We start from the raw sequence: 23,776 nt of genomic DNA on the forward strand, positions 1-23,776 counted from the left end.
TTACAATGGCCATCAGAATACAACGTCATCTGGTAAAATATGTCAAGCTTGGGGATCTCAGGAACCTCATCGTCATGGTATCAGTAGATTAGCTGCAGAAATAAACTACTGTCGTAATCCAGATGGCTCAAGCAAGCCTTGGTGTTACACACTTGTGAAGGAAACACGTTGGGAGTATTGTGATATTCCATTGTGCTGTAAGTATCTTCTTAATAATTTTCGAATTAAACGAAAGCCAAAATTAAAAAACAGCTTATAGAAGCCATGTATGGTCTAACGTCATTGTTATAAGTAGTTTATTTATCTTAAATTCTATAAACTTCGACACATTATTAATCTGTACAAGAAATCAGATGATTTTGTTTAGATTATTGCCGTAGGAACTATTCTTATTTTTAACACATAAATTGGTGTGAATAATTGAAAACCATATTTATTGAAACAACCTTATTTCTTTTCAGGACATAAGAAAATCCGGAAAAGAACAAGAGTGAACTGACTAAAATAACTTATATATATATGTATATTAAATGTATTTGCAATCAGATGTATTTCTTGAAGATTATATATGCAATCCCACTACTGGTAAAAACGTTGCTTTTCGTTTGCTTATATATAACGACCTCATATAAAGAAATATGTTCCTTATGTGTGTTCAAATCTGTTTTGACTGTATTTATAGTTTTTGTTTTACATATGTAAGATCCCTCTACCAATCAATGTCCTTCACTCCATTATATAACCATGGCCACAAATCAATTTTGAAAAACATTCTGACAAAATGATGTTACTTCATCAAAACTATTTTTAACATAGTAAGGTCAAATGTATTATTTTTTTTAATTTCTGACATAAAACAGAACCTTAATATTATAGCTAGCAACATTATCATGTTAACAAAGTGTTGAACTAAGCATGAATGGTATAATACCTATAAAAGTACAAATTTTATTGAATAAGATGCGCATTTCGACAGTTGTCTAAAATATTGGAAAGTTAAATACTTGATACAAAGGTTCTAGGGTTGATATAACATGTAACAATAATTAAGTACACATTAAAAGGAGTGCGATAGACTTTTAGTTAGTGGCTAAACATCAGACGTAGTAATAGTTGTTAAGGACTTTTGCCTTTCAAAATACAGTAGATAACATCTATATAATACATAACAAGTAAAAGTTGTTTTACTATGATTATCAAAAATTAGACAAAAATAACTATACACGTCATGGGTGAAAAAAAGGCTAATAGAAAAACAATTGTTCTCAAAATAAAACATAGCAAACAAAAGACTGAGCTACATAATCCCCCTTCAAAAACTGATCTCAGGTGCTCCTGGTTTGTAAGCAGGTTCTGCTCTACATGTGAAACCCGTCATGTTGCTTATGTAAGTACAACCCCTGTAATAAGTCTAATTCGGTAGGTCAAATTCAGGAAAAAAGACGGGATTGTAGTTACTACATTGAAAACAAGTCCGTTATCATCTGTGAAACGGGTCTTTCATAATGTTCAACCACCTCGTGAAGGCATCCGTAGAACTTACGAAAGAATGATTGGTTAAATAGCTTTCTTGTGAGAAGCAACCCTTAGCTATTTCAAGACAATCATGATAAAAAATACAAACTCTAAAAATTTCGTAACAGCTGGGTATGCAGTCGCTGCTTGAATGTTGCTACATAGAAATGGATGGCACGTTCACAATTTGGCAGCTAAAATCATCTCTTTTGTTGTTAGGTTTTTTTTAACCGACCCTGATTGTCATTTTCTAGATTTAAGTCAAGATATGCGGCAAACTTAACTGTTTCTGTTGTATCATGTATCTCAAGTTCGATGGGATAATTACGTTCGACATAGTCAACAAATGTTTTAATTGTTAAGTGAGAGAATATAATCTTTAAAGCGGAAAGTAAAGTTAATAGTTATCAAAGGTGCCAGGATTATAATTTAATACGCCAGACGCGCGTTTCGTCTACTGAAGACTCATCAGTGACGCTCAGATCAAAATAGTTGTAAAGCCAAACAAGTACAAAACTGAAGAGCATTAGGATACAGCTAACTTCTATTCTTTCTTCTTAAGAAGTTCCTGTATCAAGTCGTTCATTAAAATTTGTGATGCACGAAGGTAGCGTCCCCAAAGTTTCGGTAAGAATCGGTCACAAGTCATGCATGTATCTCTTACATAAATAAAGTTTTATTATATGTTTCACAAGCTTTTTTATTGTGTGTCCTTTTCCACTTGTATACCTGAGATACAGACTAAAGTTTGCTGATTAAGATAGTACTCTTGTATGAAACGAATGATACATACATAAATAACATAGTTAATGCTTATCTAACATTCGCAAGCACACATCACGTATCTTGGACACCCCTAGTTTTTGGTGGGGTTCGTGTTGTTTATTCTTTAGTTTTCTATGTTGTGTCATGTGTACTATTGTTTTTCTGTAAATCTTTTTTCATTTTTAGCCATGGCGTTGTCAGTTTGTTTTAGATTTATGAGTTTGACTGTCCCTTTGGTATCTTTCGTCCCTCTTTTGGAACCATAACTGCTTATACTAGTAAAAGCTTCTTAATGTATACCGGGGAAGTTTTATATTGTTAATATAATACTTCCATGTCTATACTAGTTAGAGAGCTGATAATACCTCAGGGAATAACAGACAACATAAGTGGTATCTACACAGTTCTATAAAAAGGTGTTTTATTTCGAAGCATGCCGTATCTTACAAGTTTTTCAATGTCGAACTGTCTCAAATGTCTTCTAAAAGGTTTTGTTCCATCTAAAATTACAAAATACTAGGTTTAACCGTAATTGATGTTTATTCAAGAGAGTACATTTGCTATTTTAACATTCTTTGTGATTCAATTCTTAATATTAACACAATGAAATAAGCAAATAATCAAAGAAATGTTTATAAAGCATAATATATATAAATGTACATTATTAGGTAGCATCAGCTCAGTAGTCTGTAGTACGGTACTGACGTGATTCATATTTTTGTAGAATTCCCCGATGATAATTTTTCAAATAATTAATAATAAACTAAGGTTTAACCCCCATACTTTAAAAAGAGGTTTGACATATTAAATTGAAACTAACAATGCCTGACAAAAATTAAAACATAAAAAAAACTGAAGAAAACACACCAGTCTATAAAAACAAGACAGCGAACTAAAAACGTAACTAAAAGACTCCCACTGAAAACCGAAGGTGCTCTAGAAGGGATGCAAATTCTACTATACGTGGCACCAATCGTGTTCCTTATAATGTAAGTACACGGTTTGTGAACAAAAATAATTCGGTAGATCATATTCTAAGAGAAATGTGGTCGGGTCTGGGTCACGAAAATTGAAACATATTCATCATCATCTGTGTATCAGGTACTCAATAATTGTCAACCAACTGATGATGACGTCCATAAAATTTGTGAATGAATTACATTAAACTTCACCTGTAAGAACTGTTGGTAAGATAACTTTCTTATTAGCAGCAGCACTCTATCAAGGAAATTGTGATAAGAAATGAAGCTCTGGAATATTGTTATAACTGGGAGAAATATACTCCACATGAAGGCGCTCCAGGAATGTTGCTACATAGAAATGTTGTCTTTAGATAAGTTTGCTCTTCTAGTTGGGTCCTTTTTGGTTATATAACTGCTAACGTTTGTTTACACACTTATACATCCCTGGAGTTCAAATGTTAGGGTTTCAACATTCCTGTTACTTCCACAAAAGGGTCCTTAACGCTTAAATGTTCATAGTACGCATGTTGATCTCATTTCACAAATCAAAGATTTGCAGAAAAAGCCTGTACAGTTTGTAAATGATTTTTTGAAAATATATGTATTGATGTTAAGTATATTTTCCTTTTTCACTATTCTATAAAAATCTTAATGACAGGATTTTAGCACTTATGTATCATATATATAGAACATGCACATCCGCAAAGAAACAAAATTGAAACCAAGAACTGTTACATAAATTTCCTAAAATCTATGGTTGACGTTATATTAGTGATTATATAATTAAAGTTGGTAAGTTGATGTAAATATGTTTTATCCCTTTAAGTGACATCAGTAGATTTATATAGTTGCTAAGTTTAGATATTTTGTTTCCATTCTTCATATATTTCTAATTGTGTTCTAAAGATGTTTTCTCTGATGCATTCCAAATGAAGGTTGATATTGCTAAACACTGATGAAAGGAACGTTCATGGTTTGTTTTCATTTTTTGGGACCCTGATAAAAGAAATACAAAAGATCCCTTGAAGAGTCTAATTATATGTGGATGAAACACGTGTATTGCATAAAAATATAACGTGTATTTAATTATAAGCCTGGTACCTTTGATAACTAATTAAAGACAGATTCTCTTTAAAGACTGCACACGCCCGTCAGAAAAATTATTCATAAATACATTCTAGACAGCTCCAATGTACAGACTGTAGACAACACGACAGTCCATTTACTTTCAAAGTATTCGAGACATGTTCAATGTACAGACTGTAAATTGCACGATAGAAATTGCAAAGTACATTTGTAATAGAAAATAAAGAATATGATTATAAATTTATGGCATTAATATACATATATGCACTTGACAAAATAAAAGCAAAGAACGAGTCAATCTGAATATGAGCAATGTTCATGTTTCGTTTTCTTAACCATTCAACTTTAGAAAAAAAGCGAAGATGTCACACTATGATCCAGTTTTCGGTGAAATACAAGACCTAAGAACAGAGTTAAACAGACAAGAACTTAATATTTCAGAAGATATAAGGGAAAGAGTAAAGAATATTGAGGAGCTGATGATGGTAATATTTAATGAAAGATGGTTTCCCTTAGTAATGGTTTTGGAACAGAAGTTACATTGTACATGATAAATTATTAAACTTTTATATCTCAACTTAAACGTCTGATCATGCGCTTCAACAGAGTCAATAACAATGACACGTGTAAATATCTCATTTGAAACACAATAAACATCCAATTTCAGAATAGCAACTAAGTAGTAGAATTCAAGTCGAGAAACGTGTTTAATTATTGTATCTGTTGTTAATTATAATTTGTCTTGAAATCAAGATATTTTATTGCATCCTAGATATTTTCTCTTTATGGGATGAAAATGATTTCATTCTTTTTTATTGCAATTAAAATATGTATTTTTACATTCATACTGCTTTCATTAAGGCAGATGTGGGATATTAGTCAAGGAGGTGACCAAACGACAAATTATTAACATAAATATACAATATCAATCGCCCGCGGAGTCGACAAATAAGCTAAACAAAAACTACATAATTTCAAATTCAAAAAAGATTTTTGTCGATGGCTCGATACGATTACGAACCAGTCTGCTCAATCGTGCTTGCATCCCTCTCGGAAAACATCGTGCTAGCTTCCCTCTTGAAATAAAAGGGAACTAGGCAGTAGTGGTTTTTTTTGTAAAACAATTCTTGCATGTACAATTTTCATGGTTCTATTTTTGACAATAGGCTAGAGAAAAATTTTGTGCTGATCACACATCAGACAGCAGCGTTGAAGTGCAAGCTATAGCCAAAGCGACTTTGAATCATCCTTGGAATGATCTGTTTCAGGAAGGGAAAATAAAATTCAATATGAAAACTTCAATGATGTCTGGAAATGTCACAGGTATTTACGCAGTTTCTATTCATAGGCGCTTCGATCCATAATAAACTATTAGACAATAAAAACCAGACAAGTCACAAGTCATTATTGACTTTCATTATTCGGTATCAATTGTTATTTACATTTAACAAATCCGAAGTATTTGTAATATCCTTGGTTAGATGAAAAAAAAATCTAATTTAATTTAGGAAGATGTATTTCTGTTTTCAATCATGAAATGTTTAAAAAAAGAAATGAAAGGAACCATCCCTACAATTTCCTAAATATAGTTTGATTAACTATTAGCTAGCATTCAATCTGTTACTAGACTGGCTTATCTATGTTCATTTGGTACAAAATCAGTTCCTGCATTTTGTGGAGAAATTTTATCCCGTCCTTGAGTAGGTCATGTGTTTTCTGTTCTGACAAAGCCAACACCACACATTTTCTAAAATCTACCTGATACTCCCATCCAAAAAAACAACATACAAGGGTCTTAAAGGCCGTGTTCACATTGACCTAAACTCGGTGGTGTGTTAGGGTAACTCACACATAAACTTATCTTATCGGGGCCTATTATAGCTGACTATGCGGTATGGGCTTTGCTCTCATTGTTGAAGGCCGTACGGTGACCTATAGTTGTTAATGTCTGTGTAATTTTGGTCTTTTGTGGATAGTTGTCTCATTGGCAATCATACCACATCTTCTTTTTTATATAATTACGTTCCCATTGATAAAACTCATTGTTTACATGTAGTTTAAATCATGTTTTGTCTACATGCAGTCGATAGTCGATGTAGGCCTTGTGTATGTCAAGTGTACACAAAACTAGGCATTCAGAACTTTAATTTTCCCATGTATATTTAAAAAAGAAACAATTTTTATATAAAATTGATACTTATAACACTTATTGATAAAGTTCTTTACAGAAATATTTGTCTAGACTCATCCATCATCATTGCCGAACACATAATTCATTTGAAAAGGTCTTCCCGAATCGATTGGACGTACACACTGACAGAAATATTTGCCACTGGTCTTTATACTCAAACAACGATTCACTCATAAATACATTACTGAAAAAAGGGCGAGGTTAATTTTTTGTTTGTGTAGTATCTCAGATCCGTTAAAATACAATTAGAATTACATTTTAAAAAAACATTACCCCCTCCCTTTGAGAAATACTCCTTGGAGAAAAAATACCATTTGAAACAAACAGAAAAGATAGAAATGTAGTGATCCTTTACATTGCACATTTTTTTCTTCGTCTGTAAGCACGCTGATGTCGAGCTTACGTTTTAAATGCGTAATCGAGACATCTTTAAACTACTGCAAATCATCCAAAATGACTTTCTTAAAGGAGCAACCACTTTACTTCAACAAAAGGGGGGTCGGTTTCTGAGTCAGATTTTTTTTTCTCAGGCGAAAGTTTATAATTAGTTTTTTTTTTTCGATAATACCAATTCAATATTTAACACTATAATGTTTGGGGAAACTTTGGATTCAGAATATTTATTCATTCTAATCATCTGAATGACCCGATTTTTTAAAATCATATTGTGGAAAAATCCATCCCCCGTCAGTTTTTTTGGTCGTTCCCTACTGCTAGAACAGTTGTTCGAAAATTTGAATTCGGTTCTACGTAATGAACATTTAAATGACATATAGTTTACAAGTGTGAACAAATCTTATGTACAGATAGCTAAACAAGTTGTATAGATGTGAACAAATTTAATGTCAAACTAGTGTACATTACATTAAACCAAATGTAAACATGTTTACTGTACACGGCGTTTGGTGTGAACACGGCCTTATATTAATCCAGTCAATTAGTTTTGTTGAGGTGGTAAGAAGTTATACAAGTAAATTTTGATGTTAAAAATTGAGTTACACACAGTTTAATTAGAGTTCGTCGTCTGTACAACTTGTATTTTTTTTACTATTTCGTTATTGGAATCCTCATGGAATGCTACTAAAACTCATACTCTTACGTTTTTTGTGGGTTTGTTATGTATTCATATCGATTGTTTATTTATCAAACAACTATCCTGGACAAAATAGGTATGTGGACATTATACATGATTTAAAACGGTGCCTCAGTATTGCAGTCTTTTGGATTTAAATTCATGTGGATATTTTGGAAGCTTATTATATATATATATATAACGGAATAGTGAGAAAGTCTAAGTATTATTGATTAGTTTAAAACGAGCTTTAACAATTGTAGATAAATAATTTGTAAGATTGATTTGTGGTTTCATTTCAGTTATATTTCAGTAGTTCATCTATTAACATTATTATACCATAGCGTATGGGATAGTTACCACTCAGTATTTCGTGTGTCTTATATGATTAAAGGTAAAACAACCCAACAATATTTTTGATATGAGTAATAACTCTTTGGTGTAAATATATTTGCAGGTTGTTTTTTGCAGTTTTTAGTCAGTTCTTCCAAAGCTAGGAATGTGTTAGAGATTGGTACATTTACTGGATGCAGTGCTTTAAGAATGGCAGAAGTTCTGCCACCTGATGGTAAAGTTACCACATGCGACTTCGATCCATATGTCGTAGAATTTGCCAGAAATATGATTAACACATCCCCTCATGGCACTAAGATTGAAATACTATTAGGTAAAAATCTAATAATTATGAGATGCCCAAATATATAAAGTAGATTTAGGTGTATTTTGATACTGCCGAATTCTAAATACAGCAATATCCTCCTCCTCCTTTTCATTTACTCCTACTGGATTGACCTTACCACATTATGTCCATGAACCAATGATTTTTTCAGGTATTGAAAGTGTGTTTGGTATATTATACGGTCCTCCTGTTTTCCTTTTTCATTTATAAATTTACGGTTGTCATTTTCTTCAAAAAGAAAATTTAGGCCTGATGTAGTACAAAGGTAGTGTAATACACTATTTAATTTATTTTCCGTAGGGAAATATGTACCAACTACAGTGTGTGCAAGCATCTTGCACAAGACAGATGTTTGATGAATATGATACTACAAACGTGTTTGATTTGAGTGGAATGATCTATTTATTATAACATGCACATGTTTAAATACCTTAAATTATCAGGGGCTCATAAAAAAAGTTTGTAACATGGCATTTTCCCTACTACTCTTTCTCAACCAGATAATGATATTCGAAAATGGTTGATTTGACTGACACATGAAGGTTACACAACACCATTGCATGGCGTGGACGCAGCCCTTTTATGAAAACAACATGGTTTTTCAGAATTTTGAGTACGGTTAATCCCGATCGGTTAGCAGCCGATTTTTTGTAACCGATAATTTGTTATTACTAGATATATCATGAACTCTGCATTACATATTGACGGCAAATGATACATTTTCCTGAAGGAACTAATAAAGGTCTGTTCGAGGCTCTGTGACGAGACATGTATCATTAAATGTAGAATTGACAGGTAATGAAGATATATAAATTTACCTGTGATGTAACTTTTTGTGGCGGTGTTCCATTCGTGTTACAGAAAAACTCATCATAGATTGAAATTTTATATTTGCGCCAGATGCGCGTTCGTCTACAAAAGATTCAGTGAAGCTCAAAACCATAAAAGCCAAATAAGGTACGAAGTTAAAGAGCATTGATGACCAAACCAAACATTCCTTAACGTTTTGCCAAATACAGCTAAGGATATCTATTCCTAACGTAAAATAGGGACGAAAGATACCAGAGGGACAGTCAAACTCATAGATTGAAAATGAACTGACAACGCCATGGCTAAAAATAAAAAGACAAACAGACAAACAATAGTACAGAAGACACAACAAAGAAAACTAAAGACTAAGCAACACGAACCAAAGCCTTAGTATTTCCAAAATTTAATGTTTTGTAAACAGTTAATTTATGAATATGGCCATATCGATGATAATTCATATCAACGCGGAAGTGCTGACTACTGGGCTGGTGGTGCCCTCGGGGAATAAAAACTCTGCTTACACTTTGTATAAAGGGTACCAGCTCCTCAGTTTTAAAATAATAAGCTTTTCAAAACACTAGTATATATTGATAGGGGATTAATAAAGGAATCATAAGAGTAAAATAAAATAGATAGGTCAATGTGCTTGTTTCGAGGATAATAGCCATTGATATTGTGGCAGTAAAATGTTCTCTCTTGACTTTTCATAGCTTTATTATTAACAAGTTTAAATTCTCAAAAACTAAAATAATTGAAATTTTATAAGACTTTTACAGATGGCTTATCATTATACAGGTAAAAGATTTATAAAAAGAAAAACCAATAAAACCAGAGGATTCCGAAATCCAAAACATGATCAGCCAACTTCCTTAAGCTGTTTTGTGTACTGTCCTAAATTATTTGAGTTATTCGTTGTTGTTCTGTGGTTAACATGTCGCAATGTTCTATTATATTGTTGGATGTTTTGATGTATTTCTCTGTTTTGTGTTTTGCATTTATTTGTACTCGGTTCCCGTCATGTATTGTTGTCATTTTAGCGGTATATTTAACATTGCCATAACGCGAAGGGGTTTGGCTAGTCACAAAACTAGGTACAACCTACCATATTTTTTAAAATATCCTGTACTAAGTCAGGAACATGGCAGTTGTTATCTAATAGTTCGTTTCTATGAATGTTGCATTGTGGTTTGTTTTTTCTTGTTTCGTTGTTTTCGTCTTATAATTGATGTGTTTCCCTCGGTTTCAGTTTGTTACCCGGATTTGTTTTCTCTTAATCGATTTATGACTTTTGGACAGTTGCCTTTTAACAATGTGTAGATCACAATTATTTGCAAAAACTATCATCAAACTATGTGGTTTATACATAGTGTATTATATGATCACATTTTCAAACGCCAATTAAAATACAAAAATGCATTCAAATTAAGTAATAATGGTAAGTCCTATTCCTAAATAGAAGAAATCATTACATTAATGTTCAGATCATGTACATTATATTAAGCCTGGATGTATGAATAGTTAAGTTAAACATTTGATATTCTCTCGTTAGCAAGACGTTTACAGTCATATTTCTTAAAAGTGTACACTATATCTGATTATTAGACTTCCTGTAAGAATGTCCTTCTATAGTAAAATTGCTCTATTTTTCGTAGTTTTTTTAAAGAAATATATAGCGTTAACTGCACTATGCGAAAATAATATGCCTTGCTGTTGCAACAGACTATTGATTTTCATGTCAATCATTGTCATTTTCACGTGAAAAGGCGGAGCTTAGTTGCTTTGACAAGTAAGTGGGTTGGATTTATAAGCATGACAATTAATAAACTATTTTATACTGCAACTAGTTGTGTTTATTCCCTAAATATAGTAACATAGCTATATTTTGTATAATGTCAATTTCATTATGGAAGACTTTCTCAACAATCAGAGGTTCATTAAGGGATGAAAATAAGATTGACATTTGTGTTACGATTTAAAAAGCTATCAATGTAATAAGTTTATGTTGCAGTATAAAAACAATATTAGGTCAATGTCATAAAAATATAAATTTGTTTGTACTTGGCATGAAACTAGGAAACGGCTCGGTAGAACCTCGCTCTTTCCAGTTTCTCAGCCTCATACAAAATAGTTTATATTTTTCTTTCATTGACCCAATATTGTATATACATTTGAGCAATCAGGGGAAAATAAAAGATATATTAAGTTTAATTTTTCTGACACTTTAAGAGATTCTAAAATACTGTAGTTTCTGTTAGAATGTTTTTGTTCTTTGTTTACTTCTGTTTTCTGCCGTTGAAGCCAATACTGTTTGAATACTTTAGAAGTCATTTGTTTAAAGATAAATAGTTATCATATGATTCGATATCATTGGTTTTTTTTTGTAAGTTATTGAGTTATATGAGTATTGTTTTTATACTGCAACTTTAATTAATAAAATGATAGCTTTTTTAATCGTAACACAAATGTCAAACTTGTTTTTATCCCTTAATGGACCTCTGATTGTGGAGAAAGTGTTCCATGATGAAATTGACATTATACAAAATATAGCTACGCTTCTATATTTAGGAAATACACACAACTCGTTGCAGTATACATACATTTGATATTCTCTTGTTAGCAAGACGTTTACAGTCATATTTCTTAAAAGTGTACACTATATCTGATTATTAGACTTCCTGTAAGAATGTCCTTCTATAGTAAAATTGCTCTATTTTTCGTAGTTTTTGTTAAAGAAATAAATAGCGTTAACTGCACTATGCGAAAATAATATGCCTTGCTGTTGCAACAGACTTTTGATTTTCATGACAATCATTGCCATTTTCACGTGAAAAGGCGGAGCTTAGTTGCTTTGACAAGTAAGTGGGTTGGATTTATAAGCATGACAATTAATAAACTATTTTATACTGCAACTAGTTGTGTTTATTCCCTAAATATAGTAACATAGCTATATTTTGTATAATGTCAATTTCATTATGGAAGACTTTCTTAACAATCAGAGGTTCATTAAGGGATGAAAATAAGATTGACATTTGTGTTACGATTTAAAAAGCTATCAGTGTAATAAGTTTATGTTGCAGTATAAAAACAATGTTAGGTCAATGTCATAAAAATATAAACTTGTTTGTACTTGGCATAAAACCATTAAACGGCTCGGTAGAACCTCGCTCTTCCCAGTTTCTCAGCCTCATACAAAATAGATTATATTTTTCTTTCATTGACCTAATATTGTATATACATTTGAGCAATCAGGGGAAAATAAAAGATATATTAAGTTTAATTTTTCTGACATTTTAAGAGATTCTAAAATACTGTAGTTTCTGTTAGAATGTTTTTGTTCGTTGTTTACTTCTGCTTTCTGCCGTTGAAGCCAATATTGTTTGAATACTTTAGAAGTCATTTGTTTAAAGATAAATAGTTATCATATGATTCGATATCATTGGTTTTTTTTTTGTAAGTTATTGAGTTATATGAGTATTGTTTTTATACTGCAACTTTAATTAATAAAATGATAGCTTTTTTAATCGTAACACAAATGTCAAACTTGTTTTTATCCCTTAATGGACCTCTGATTGTGGAGAAAGTGTTCCATGATGAAATTGACATTATACAAAATATAGCTACGCTTCTATATTTAGGAAATAAACACAACTCGTTGCAGTATAAATACATTTATCCTGCAATTGGGTGTTCTTCTATACAGATACAGCCCTACAGATATCGCTATGCTGTATGCTATAAAGATATCGCTGTAAAGCTCCGTCAACTGCCGGACTGAGTATTGTATGAACCTTTTTGATCTAAGAATGTGTATTGCAGTTGCATTCCAATGACGTATTAATTGCGAATTAACGATTACTTTTATACGTTCTGTTTGTTTTCTTTAGAGCAATAAGAATCACAACAATTTTCTGATAACATACACCCATGAACAGTAGTCTTTTCTACGATGATGACTACCGATTTCAAAACTTGAATGTGTATGATTGTGTAACAAAAACATCCATGTCAATTTCAGCATGCATGTTTAGTGAATTTCGAGTCTGAAGCGTAGGACAACTCGTACACTCCTGTTTCAAATTGGACAATGTTTTGTTATTTGTTATTTGTTTTTACTGTTGAAATTAGTTGTTATATGTACAAAGAGATAATTATTCACCTTGACCGATGTATTACTGTTGACCATTCGAGATTCTTTCTTTTGCGAACCCGTCTTCAGCTGAATTGATGATTATTGTATCGTATTACTACACGGGCCCCAAGGGGATTTTAAATCGAAAATAAATGCAAAACATGCGTTTTTGTATCTTTCAAAACACAAATAGTATACAGAATTAATTGCAGGATAAAGACAATAACTGTTTAGTGTCTTTAAATATTAGCTGTAGTTTTACTCGGCTCGAAACAGGTGTAATAGATCGCTAAAAGCTCGCATACACCTTGTTTCCTAGCCTCGTACAAATACAGCTGATATTTAAAGACACTAAACAGTTATTGTCTATGTATATGCAGAGTTACATAAAGGGCATTTTTGTTTTACATTGAAATACACTACTGTCACTATTAAAAAAAGTAAACAGTCAGTATAATAATGATATTAATGTTGTGTTTAACATTGACTATGGAAAATAGTAGCCAGGGTTTGAGACAATAGTGCACTCCCCTTCGGGTCGTGCACTATTGTCTCTCACCCTGGCTACTATTTTCGCATAGTCAATGTTAAACACAACATTATTATATAAATATTATATATACCCCGTTATCGTTTACGTGCATATCTGAGATGTGGACAGCCCACTATTCTTCGGGAAGGTAACTTTGTTTTTTTATTATACTTCACGTTAAAATGCCAAATTTTGATTGGCTAATACGAGGTTGTTTATTTACTCTACCACCTGGCTGAGAGGGTGACAATTTTTTTGAATGTTACCCTCTCGTCTATACCAATCAAAAATCGATAATTTTAAAGACAATGAATTGAATTTACATAAAGTAATTGAATACAGTATTATGCGTATGTTCTACGTTTTTCCTCAGATTTTATAATTTGACTGTCAAAATAAAAATGAGGTATGTCAAGTGCACGATGTAGTGACGATATCGCCGATATTGTCAACCTCGTTCATGATTTTAAACCTGCTCGCAACATTGTCTTACTTGTTGTCTACATCGTTGATATCAACGACATCGTTCTTCTTGCTGTCCACTTCGTTGACATCGCTAATTTAAATCGTCCTTTTCCTGTCTACATCGTTGACATCGCCGACATCATGATGATGACAACATCGTGACGACATCGTCTACATCGTCCCCCTTTCCTGTCTATATCGTTGACATCGCCCACAAAGTGATGTTGACAACATCCAGACGACATCGTCTACATCGTCCCCTTTTCCTGTCTTCATCGTTGACATCACCAACATCATTACGACATCGCCTACATCCTCCCCCTTTCTTGTCTACATCGTTGAAATCTCCGACATCGTGATGTTGACAACATCGTGACGACATCGTCTACATCGTTTTTCTTGCTGTCTACATCGTTGATATCATCGATACCGCCATGTTGACAACATCGTGACAACATCGTCTACATCGTCCCCCTTTCTTTTCTATACCGTTGACATCGCCGACATCGTGATGTTAACAACATCATGACAACATCGTCTCCATCGTCAACCTTTCCTGTCTACATCGTTGACATCGCCGACATCGTGATGTTAACAACATCGTGACGACATCGTCTACATAGTTTTTCGTGTTGTCTACATCGTTGACATCACCAATATCGCGATGTTGACACCATCGTGACAACATCGTCTGCATGGTCTTCATCGTCCCCCTTATCTGTCTACATCGTTGACATCGCCGACATCCTACATCGTCCCCATTCGTCGTAAATTGTGAAAGTGTGTTTGATTGTGCGTGTTTTTTTTTGTTTGGTTTATTATTTGTTTTTAATAATTCTGGGTTTTATTCACCCCAAAGCTATGAATAATTCTGTACTGAACGCAATTACAGTAACTAAATTAGGGACTAAAGAGGGGTCGTGTGTGTTGCTAGGTTTGTCCTTCTGCCCGTTTGTCCATCTGTATGATTGTATAGTTGTAAAGAATGTTTTATGCACTAAATTTGCGGATTTAAGTAATTTTTTCATAAAGGCATAGCATTAATAATTTGATAACTAATAAATGTAAAATATGTCAAAGCAGTTGGTTTTTTGTACTGATGTTTTTTCAATAAAGAAGTGTTTAGTTTATCAATTTCAAATAATGTATTTATATTATGCCTGTGTCGATGTTCTCAATAGTAGAACTTATTTGAACATTTTTTTTACTATTAGCAAATCTCTATCCTTCTCCTCCTCCTCCTCCTCCTCCTTCTCCTCCTCAACATCTTTGCGATGTTAACATTATAAATAACATTGTAAAACAGTGTTGTGACATTGTCTTTTCGCGATGTCGGTAATGCCAACCATGCAGAGAAAAGATGATGAAAGGATATCGACAAAGTAGCACAACACCATGTCGACATCATTGTAATCAAAATTAACAATGTAAACACGAGTTATGTATTAGCGATATCGCCAATGTCAACAATGTAGACAAGAGTATAAAAAGATATCGACAACGTTGTACACTATCGTGTTGACATTGTCTACTTCGCGATATCGTCAATGTCAACGATGTAGACAAGAGTATAAAAAGATATCGACAACGTTGTAAACTATCTTGTTGACATTGTCTACTTCGCGATATCGTCAATGTCAACGATGTAGACAAGAGTATGAAACGATAAAGACAACGTTGTACAATATCGTGTCAGCATTGTCTACCTTGCGATACCGTCAATGTCAAAGATGTAGACAAGAATATGAAACGATATCGACAACGTTGTACAATATCGTGTCGACATTGTCTACTTCGCGATATCGTCAATGTCAACGATGAAGACAAGAGTATGAAACGATATCGACAACGTTGTACAGTATTGCGTCGACATTGTCGACAATATCAGTACTACTTTGTACGCTGGACATGAATGATAAAGATAAAAAAAAACATCTTGCTTAACTGTTGTTGTTTTTTCTAATACCCGTAACGTTGTTATGTGCGTAACGTCATAGAAAATACTAAATTTAAAATAAAATTAATCTGTAAAAGACAATAATGATAGGACATTCAGTATAATAAATTATATAACACATAGCTGAGAGGGTGATAAAGCAGATTTATATAATGTTCTATTTTGTAGGGTATGCTAAAGAAACATTACCGGATTTAGCCAAAAAGGGATCAAAGTTCGACTTCATATTTATTGACGCGGACAAAAAAAGATATGTAGACTATTTCAAGGTGTTCTTTTAAAAAAGAATATAGTATTTCATTCAGCTTTATTTTTTTAAGTAATTAAGATAGGAAACATATTACTCGGCTCGAATCGTCACAAAATTTCAAAGAGTGACTTTATGAATATACAAATAAAAAAAGCTGTAAAAATCTGTTGACATGATAAGCATTCTTCCTTCCATTATTAAGTTTCCACTAAAGTAAAAAATCTGGAGGCCTGCGAGACGACTTGATTTGTTTAAAATTGGTATAGACGAATACTGTTATATCTAATGCAGGGCAAGCTCATGTATTGATTTTCGAGTTTCAGTTAATTTCGTGTATCTAGGTGAACGAATATCAAAGGTATAATACAAAAATTGCGAATATATGCCCCAAGAACCAGCTTGGCCACACCAAAACGATTTCAAGTTTATTTACAATTTACACAGTATATATATGTTTAAAAGTATGTTTAAATGAACATATGTTCTCATAGTTTAGGACTCTATTCATGATATGTTGAAAAATACAAGCAAAGTTTAGATATTCATGAATTGTCCTAAATCTTGACTTTAGTGGAACCTTAAGTTAAACATATCACATCCACGTTTTGTTTAAGTAATTTCATCATTGTAAAATTTACAGTTTTTTTTAAAGTGTAAATCATCATTAGCAAGATAAGAAAAACATGCCCGTATGAAATGCAAAAAATCTAATTTAAGTAGCCGTAGAATGTAGGGCCATATTGAAAATAATAAATATGCATAGATGTATAAACCAATGGGTTTATAAATCAGTATTTTCTATGATGTAAAAAGTAAAATCGCAAAAATACTGAACTCCGAGGAAAATTCAAAACGGGGAGTCCCTACTCAAATGGCAAAACTAAAAGTTCAAACACATAATACGAATGGATAACATCTCCAGTCACATTCCTGACTTGGTACAGGCATTTTCTTATGAAAGTAATTAAGTTTTATAAAATACTACTGATTAATAAGAAAAACAACAAACAAATGTACAAATAAACATCTTTCTATATCTAAATATATGCCACCATAAACATCACCGATATATAAATTTAAGGAATATTTCAGATATGTTTGGATTCATTGTTAGCACCAGGAGGAACGATGGTAATTGATAATGCCATGTTTTATGGTACAGCTTACGCAACGAAACCACGTGGAATGTATGGAGACCATACCAGACAGTTTAATGAGGCGGTTAAACAAAGACAAGACATATATCATGTATGTCAATGCATTATTTTCCCCATAAAACGTCGATTTAATTAAATATTTTCTACAGATACTTCTTTATTTTGTATACTTTTGATATTCAAATTCTTCTTCTACTGTACATGGTGGTATACGTAAAAAAAAATAATAATAGTAATTACATTTTTTACATGTTTGCAAATGAAATCACGTTACAGTCAAAACATGCAATTCAATAGTTGTTTATTTCAACACCCTAGTAACTGTTGATGAAGATAATACAATACACCCAATAATGATGACGAAAAAGATATGTAAAAATGTACTCCTTTATCTGTAACAACTGCAGCTCCATTATTCTGCTGATCTTTAGACATTCATCCAGGTAGCATCTGAAAAGGAAACGTGAAGCATGAAAGTTTTATATCATTTAGTTAGGTTCCAACAGGTCTTTAGTATCCCTATTTTTGACATTTTGACCTATTATGTCTGTTTGTTTTGTTCACACATCGTTGTAAATATAATGGAATTTGACGTAACTGTCATACAAGTGAGAGGTTTAACTAGCTATAAAACCAGGTTAATACCATCATTTCCTACATAAATGCCTGTACCAAGTCAGGAATATGACAGTTGATGTGATTGAGCTTTTGATTTTGCCATTTGATTAGGGACTTTTTCCGTGATTTTGCTTTCTACTTCATTTATTTTATTGGCTCAAATAGTTGTCAATAACACGAATTTAACGTTCCATGTTGTTTTTACAATTTAAATATTATTGAGAGAATTATGCCGAAAAATGTCGTGAATTTTGCTCAAAATCTTTACACAGGATTGAAACAATGATTTGGTGATAAATAAAGTCTCTTTTGTGGTAAATGGAAATTATTAATTGTTTTTATAATATTGGTATATATATAATTGATAATTGAAATTATTAATTGTTTTTATAGTATTGGTATATATAATTGATAATTGAAATTATTAATTGTTTTTATAATATTGGTATATAATTGATAATTGAACTATCTGCACAAGCATACCATGTCGATGTTATTGACGTTAGCGCTTATTCGTAAATCTATAAAATAAATCAACACATTTGAAGAAACTCTGTTAGAATACAACTTTTTAATGACATTATTCAATGAGACCCAAATTTTTTTTTAATAAAAAACAATTTAATATACTGTAAATGAAGATGAGTACCGATTTTAGTTGTTTATCAACAGGTTTTGCTACCAGTAAGAGATGGTATAATGTTGGTGAGGAGAAGGACTGACATGAATGGATAGGCCAAGTGAAAACATTTATAAAGGAAAGGTCAAGTGAATGTGTATATAATGGATTGGTCAAGTGAAAACATATATAATAGATTGACACATTGTAAACTTGTTTGAATTTCGTTTTTACATAACATTTTGTGAAATGACTTGGGATGATTAAGGAGGTGGAGTCATCTTGCTATAGATATAGATATAGTTATATGTACTCTGTGTATTTCGTACGACATGATACAATAATTTTCACGAATAAAATCTGAGCTTTCGTTCTTTAAATGAAGATTGCAGATAGCCCGTGTGATGCTTGTTGATTTTCCGCAACATCATTGAAGATAAATAACCATGTCAAATGAAATGCAATTCTTTTCTAAATAAAAAACATACACAAATATAGTACGTGTTAAAATACACCAATTAAAAAATTTCCCTACTCACTGTATACAGGCTTTTCATAAAAACATATATATATATATTAAATCAACTATAATAATTTCTGTCTTGTCAAATATTTATTTTTGCAACATTGTTTAGGTAGGTTACAAAACAAATTTATGAATGAGCCAATGTAACGTTTGGCACCGGTTATTTTGATTATAAGGAATTGTAAAATTCCACGAAGGTTTGTCAAAGTTATTTTAGTTCTAGCATCATTTATAGACTGTTCCTAAATGTTGATCTATAAAAAGAAGTAAGACCATTCATAAGTTAAATACAGATTGAAATGAAAAAAAAAACAATTACTCAAGATGATTATGAAGAAGCTTCCGTAAATGATCCCCCAATGAAGGTAAAAAAAAGTGAACACTAGGATTAATATTAACCTTAGACTAGTACGTTAATATAACATTTATAAAAAGTTGATACATGCAGATTATGGGAAAAACATTGTCTAAATTTTACTCTGGATACTTAGATTGGATGAAGAGGGCAATTTCAACCGTTGTTAATATTCACCAAAGGTACCAGGTTTATAGTTTGGTACGCCATATGCGCGTTTCGTCTAATATATATATATGACATTAAATATGCAGATCATAAATAACCAAACATTCCGAAGACTTGTGCCAAATACGACTAAATTCTATACATGGGGTAGTATTACTTTTAATTTAAAAGCACTTTGAATATTTCAATATTTTATAAATAGTAAATTTAAAAAAGATTATCACATCTATGATATGTCATGTCAGCACAAAAGCAATTTCTACCATGTTTGTGATATTCTCGTGGACCAGAGTAAGCAATGACCCATTAAAAATTTCAGCCGTTAAAAAATGTGTGTCTTGTAAAAATTGTCTAGTAGAAACTTCTAGAACATAAAGTATAATAAATATCACACTTTATACATTTTGAGCATCGAAAGCAGCCTCTGGATTAACATTCCTCGATTACGCATATCTTAAACTTGACATACAAGGGTGTATAATATTTTAACACTTGAAGATGTAAATCGGACCCGAGAATAATAACTAAATCTATATCAGGAACTTTGTCTCTTGGAATTGAAATCCAAGTTTCCAAAGAATTTCTAAAAGTATCAACAGAGATTTGTATAAAGGCATATGTTAAAACCATATCAGACCGAAGCATCTACTATTGAGCTTTTTTTTTTATATAGATCTAACTTGAAAACATTGACAATCATTTTCTATATAAATTCTTGATTTAAGGTTATAATATTGGATTACCTATACTCGGAGTCGCTATCAACTATGTCTTGTTTTGCACGTCAGAGGACATGTTTTCTTCATGAAAGCGGTATACTGTTCAGTTGTACAATAATCCATCCAGGTTTTGCACAATTCCTCAACCTTATCTTCAAGCGGAATCATGTCTTAAATGAAATAAATTGAATAGTAACTAAATTACAAGTGTAATACTACTACTACTCCTGGTTCTTCAAACACTATAATCAAGTCGAACAAAAAGAGGATGAGAAATTAAGAAAGTCAGAAAACAATTAAAAAAACGGTAACTTTAAATGGGTAAGTATTTTCTAGTCTGCTAATTACGAATGTATTACACAACTATCACTATCACAACGGAAACAGAATCACCAGACTGGTTACAAATTGACAAATTGAAAGAGTTAATTGGCATTACTGTGTTTCATAAAAAAGAATGGCCAACGTAGATACAAGTATCTAGTCTTAGAGGGAGATACATTCTTCTTTGTAAAGAAGCACTCTGATTCAATTTTTTTTTCTTTCTGAAACTGACATTATGAAGGTGCTTGATTTCGGACTATATATCTCTCAATTGATACGATATCCCTGGCTTTTATTTTCTATCATGATTTCCATGATAGAGCGTTGCTACTCACAAGGAAGCTTTTAAACCAAGAGTGTCAAACGGAGAAGTTGAAATCATAACGTAAATTTTACAGACGCTATAACGAGTTGGTTGACCATTATGGAGTATTCGTTTCACAGATGATATCGGATATATTCGTTATGTCGTAACTACAATCCCGTTTCTTTTTCACAAATATGAATCACCTAATTAGACTATTTACCGGGTTTTTAATAACATGAACAACACGACTTGTGCCACATGTTGAGCAGGATCTGCTTACCCTCCCGGAGCACCTGATATCACTCCAAGTTTTTTTTGTGGGGTTCGTGTTGCTTAGTCTTAAGTGTTGTTTTCTATATTGTGTCTTGTGTATTATTATTCGTTTGTTTGTGTTTTTCTTTTTTAGCCATGACGTTGTCAGTTTATTTTCGAACTATGAGTATGAATGTCCCTCTGGTATCTTTCGCCCCTCTTTTACGCATATATTTGTAATGGTTTTGTGGATTACAGCGTATTTGTTAATATTCATGTTATAGTTCAACCTATCTTCAAACATTTTCTGTACTCATTATTACATTATCATGCCTTGGTATTTATTTAAAGAAACAAATATAAATAAGATTAAGACATCAGATGTCCTTTTTAGCATTGCACAAAACTTGGAACGTCATCACTTCAAAGACAAGAAAACACATGAAATGTTGTTTGTTTTTATTAATGATTAAATTATTCCCCTGTTGTGTTTATTTATATACATGTATTAATAAAATATTTCCATAGTCTCACCTTTTTTAATCGACATGTTGTAAATGATTTCCACAGCTTCAAAAAGACCAGTTATAAACACAATTTTTACAAAAGTTACAGTAATACTCATTTCTTTCAATTATCAATTGTCAGCAGTTAAAACTAAAGGAAAATATCGACTGACATGTAAGACAAAAGTAATAGATAAAATATTATATTTATATTGAACATATGTCACGCTAAATAACTATATCTACATTCTCTCGTGTTATTGTACTAGATATCCAATCAAAGGTTAATATTTTACAAACTACAAATAATGTATCTTTGATGAGATTTTACAACCACTGGGTCGATGCTACTGCTGGTGGACGTTTCGTGTACCAGAATATCACCAGCATATGACACCAAAAAATTGAAAACAACACGTTTAATAATTTCTTGCGTCCGAAGCGCTTTTCTGGATTTACCTTCATCAGGAACGCTCAAAGCCAAACATTTGAATCCGAAGTTATATTAGTACCGAAAATCGTTGAAGAGCTATATGTCAAAAATATCTAAAATGTTACTAATGCGTTCATATTCTGCAGATTTACTAAACATAAAATGTTCAAGCTCTAAGGTTTTTCTATCATCAAGTATAGAATGCCTTATACGTTTTGGGCATAATTTTTCGTAGTATGAGGTTATTTTTGCTCTTCTTCAAATGTTTTGATTTAAACGCTAACGTAACGGTACCCAAATTGCACCGAGTACCCTAATTGCTCCTATTTAGCAAAAATAGCAGCGGAAATCTTACAAGATCTCCTAGAGACTGAACAATTTGTATTTTTATGATTTGATACTATGCATGTCTTTCAACATAGGTAAATATATTTATATATACACAAAACGTTCACAGTATTTATCAACAGATGAAGTGTTTACTGAAAAAGCAAAATGTACCAAAACGTCGACATGCGACGTCATCAAAACGTCATCTTTTTAAAATTAGCAAATACAATATGTTTTAAGTATCCATTTCTTACAAAAAGAAGAGTAAGCATGGACAAATATCCAATTGTTCAAAATATTTGAAAAAAAATAAACAAAAGCTTTGTTATTCGACTTTTGACGATGCGAATTTAAGCATGGATGCAATTTGGGTACTCCTCATTACAGAATTATTGATGGTTTGGAGGTTAGTTCAGACTAATTTTTCTATGATTCCATATGAATTGAAAATCAAATTGGTGTACCTATATAATAAAGAAGGATACAGCTACAAAATAAACACAAAATGGAAATGTTTGTCTTGATCATAAAAAGACGTAGTTGAAAAAAACTGTCAAAATAGGTGCAATTTGGGTACAGTCACGTTAAAGCTACGTCTTCTGAAGACAGTATGAGTGTTTGACGTACCAAAATATAAACGTTTCTTTGATGAGTTTCCATTGAATCATGAAAAAGTGTTTGTAGTAAGTTTTTTATTTTGTTGCTTTTACAAATTATCAATATATGCGTGTGAAACAAAACCCAAATTTGCTTCAGCAGAGAGAAAAAACAACCGTAAGATAATATTAACCTTTATCTAAATTATGTCCATACTGAAGCAGAGGCTCTGAAACTGCTCATCAATTTTCTTTTCTGAATATGTATTAATTCCCTTCGAAAAACGGATACGAAGTTACGAAGTGAATAAGTGATGTTTTACTTCTCTGACAAGCTAGTTCAAGGCTTCGACATAAGCTATGTCATTTTTCACTTGTGTATATCGACCTAAGGCGATGGGAGCTGTACCATTTTCAATATTTAACAGTAGACTCATTGATTTTTGGGACACA

The 23,776-nt window shown here is 32.1% G+C and overlaps 2 protein-coding genes and 1 long non-coding RNA gene across 4 annotated transcripts in view; 1 reads left to right on the forward strand and 2 right to left on the reverse strand.

Moving 5' to 3' along the window:
* The window catches only part of LOC143064938 (aldo-keto reductase family 1 member A1-like), a 247,957-nt gene that overhangs the window by 153,608 nt on the left and 70,573 nt on the right, over nt 1-23,776 (reverse strand). The gene's annotated exons all lie outside the window — the stretch shown is intronic.
* Nucleotides 3,881-19,187, forward strand: LOC143064930 (O-methyltransferase MdmC-like). The gene is made up of 7 exons (XM_076238148.1): nt 3,881-4,034; nt 4,678-4,813; nt 5,495-5,651; nt 8,049-8,258; nt 16,332-16,432; nt 17,506-17,661; nt 18,861-19,187. The coding sequence occupies exons 2-7, from the start codon at nt 4,691-4,693 to the stop codon at nt 18,921-18,923; spliced, it is 810 nt and encodes a 269-aa protein (XP_076094263.1). The 5' UTR covers nt 3,881-4,034; nt 4,678-4,690; the 3' UTR covers nt 18,924-19,187.
* On the reverse strand, nt 17,078-22,131 carry LOC143064931 (uncharacterized). Its single transcript, XR_012975354.1, has 3 exons — nt 21,993-22,131; nt 20,600-20,745; nt 17,078-18,020 (listed from the first exon to the last, which is right to left on the reverse strand). It is a non-coding gene; the product is annotated as an uncharacterized LOC143064931 (long non-coding RNA).

This window comes from Mytilus galloprovincialis, chromosome 2 (assembly GCF_965363235.1).
Source record: "Mytilus galloprovincialis chromosome 2, xbMytGall1.hap1.1, whole genome shotgun sequence".
Lineage (NCBI taxonomy): Eukaryota > Metazoa > Mollusca > Bivalvia > Mytilida > Mytilidae > Mytilus > Mytilus galloprovincialis.